Below are 2,595 nucleotides of genomic sequence, written 5' to 3' on the forward strand. Positions count from 1 at the left end.
GAAGAGCTCTGAGGCTCTCTGCTACTGGCTGCTCTGCAAACTAGGTCCCTAGTTCTCTAGAACTCAGTTTCCCAAATTGGGGCTGCTGAATAGAAAAAGCAGCCAAGCCAGGGGAGGGGTAGAGAGGAGTAAGAAAACAGAAGGGCCTCCCAGGGTTACTTGGGGGGGATGGGTGGTGGTCCGCAGTGGGTGGGGTGCTGGCCTTCTTGCCTGCCACTATCTCCTGCTCCTTCTGGAAGCCATTTCCTTGGTGCCAAGATTGCCCTCCCCCTTGGCTGTCACCCTGGGAGCATCTAGGCCAGGGCTTAGGCAGCTGTCTGTGGGATGCAGGCTCCCTCTCCCTTATTGAAAGCCAGCCTCCAAATATTGAGATATCATGCTGCCTGCAGGCACCCATTTGTTTCTGAGGTGTTCTCCGGGTTCTCTCAGCCTCCTCCTCTGCCTTCCACCCTGTCCTTCTCTTCCTTTTCTTCTTCTGACCCACCCATCGGGTCCCCGTGCCAAGCACCCCACCTCCCTCCTGCCTCCCTCTGACTCCCTGCATGACTCACATTCTCTGGGCCCTCCCCATAAAGTTTACTTCCATAGGCTGCCTGCTGGCCCCCTCTTCCCCTGAGATCCAATCTCTTCAGTTCTGGGCAAGCAAGAACCAGAAGTTAGGCTGTGGGTACTAGGACCCCTGCCCTTCCTCCCAGGAGTCCCTGTGTCCTGGCCAGGATATCACACTGAGGTGGTAACAGTCTAGGCTTTGAAAGAAGAAAGTGGCACCTCCTTGTGTAGGATTTCTGTGTTTGAGCTGAGGAAACTGAAGTCAGATGCCATAAGTTATCCAACGGACCCAGAAGGTGCTCAAGGCCAAGCTAGGAAAATGTCCCGCATCCAACTCCCCCGCACCCCGCACCCCACACCAGTCCCTGAGCTGAGCTTCTCTGGGATGCCGGAATCAGCTAACTATTCAACTCAGCCATCAGACCCTCAGGATAAGGACAAGATGGGTGCCCACATCTGGGTGTGGACCAGTGCCCACTAATGTTGAACCAGGAATGTCATCAAGGGACAGGACACAGGCTGAGAGTACCACACCCCCTGCACCCTATGAGATCCTGGAACCCTGAGGCAGGAGGGGCAGGGAGATGCCACAGGTGTCAAAAGCCAGTGGCATCTACTAGAACACACTGGGGCTGTCCCCACCATGTCCATCTCCTGTTCCGCCAAAGCTACTGGTGCCCTGGGCTCTCTGGGCGGGGAAGAGACAGATAGGCAGCTGTTTGGACAGCTGTCAGCATAGATATGTGCCCACCGCCAGCCAGGGCACTTGGCACAGACACTGCTGCCCCCTGCCAAGTGGTCCCAGCAGCCTCCCTGCTACGGGGTGGGGGTCACAGTAGGCTGGAGGGGGCTCCTAGGGTGCTCATCCGGCCTGTGACCCGCCCCCACCCCACCCGCTGTGTTCTCCTGGTGCTCTGCTCCAGGGTCCAGGCTCCCTCGACCTTACCTCGGGAGGCAGCTAGGAAGACAGCGAGGAGCACAGGCCCCCAGCGCAGGCCGTTGGCCTCCGGGACTGGGGGGACGCCCATTTTGCTGTCGAGCAGAAAGGCGTCTGGTGCAGCCCGGTAGGAGCAGAGCTTCGGGACACGCAGGGGAACACCTGGTACGCAGGGAGTAGACAGTCGCCGCCAGCTAGGAAACCTCCCGCCGAGTGAGTGAAGTGAGTACGGAGCAAGCAAGTGAAAGCAGCTGGCGCCCGTGAGCCGCCTGCTCTGCAGCACCACCCGCCGCAGCTCCCCCAGGAGGCCGTGGGAAGCACTGCTGCTCCAAGGGCTCGAGGGAGGGGCTTCCCACTGACTCGCACCACGGGGGAGCCAGCCAGTGTCCCAGTGAGTCAGCTCCACTTGATCTCCACTTGAAACCCTTTTCTACTCTCCCCCATTCCTGTTTGGAGAGGATTAGTATTGTCGCACAACCTGAGAAGTGTATCCACCTGTAACTTAGCAGGATACATAGTCATTGTGGATTATGTCTGCCCTCACTCACCAGCCTTTAAGTTGTGTGGGGGCAGGGGCTGGTACCCTACAACCTTCAGCCCAGCCCAGGGCCTGATATGTAGTAGACACGCCCAGTTATGGAATGAATGAATGAAAAAAATCTAACTTTGGTAAAGAGCTAGGTATGTTGGAGCAGGCTTGACTGTAGATTCCAGAGCTTGCAACGCCCTTATGCACATGCACACTGCACACAGATGTGACACAGGTGCAGGAATACACAACAGGCTTGGCATATCCCTACACTGGGACACACGTGTGTGTACATAACATCTGGTAGTGTGTCCCATAGAAAATCATCAGTGCTTCTCTCTCCCTGGGCCCCGCTTCCCTTCCTGCTTTGCACCATCTCACTCCCTGTGCCTGGACATCCTCAGGACCACTTGCATGTACCCTAACCACTAGTGCCCTGCTCTTGCAACCCATTCAGCACGCTGGCACCACTGGTGATATCTATCTCCAAATTCTTTTCATCAGAGCTCAATTCAAGTCTTTCCCCTTCGCAATGTGCCCTGAACTTCCCCTGAGGGTCCCCCCTCCAGTCTTTACTGTC

The 2,595-nt window shown here is 56.8% G+C and overlaps 1 protein-coding gene across 1 annotated transcript in view; it reads right to left on the reverse strand.

The window, feature by feature from the left end:
• Nucleotides 1-1,760, reverse strand: part of VSIR (V-set immunoregulatory receptor) — a 26,841-nt gene extending 25,081 nt beyond the window's left edge. The window contains exon 1 of the mRNA XM_011372178.2: nucleotides 1,496-1,760. Coding sequence (XP_011370480.1) covers nucleotides 1,496-1,577 — 82 coding nt within the window. The 5' untranslated portion in view covers nucleotides 1,578-1,760. The remainder of the gene's footprint in view (nucleotides 1-1,495) is intronic.
• Nucleotides 1,761-2,595: the final 835 nt, after the last annotated feature.

This window comes from Pteropus vampyrus, unplaced genomic scaffold, assembly GCF_000151845.1.
Source record: "Pteropus vampyrus isolate Shadow unplaced genomic scaffold, Pvam_2.0 Scaffold202, whole genome shotgun sequence".
Classification (NCBI taxonomy): domain Eukaryota; kingdom Metazoa; phylum Chordata; class Mammalia; order Chiroptera; family Pteropodidae; genus Pteropus; species Pteropus vampyrus.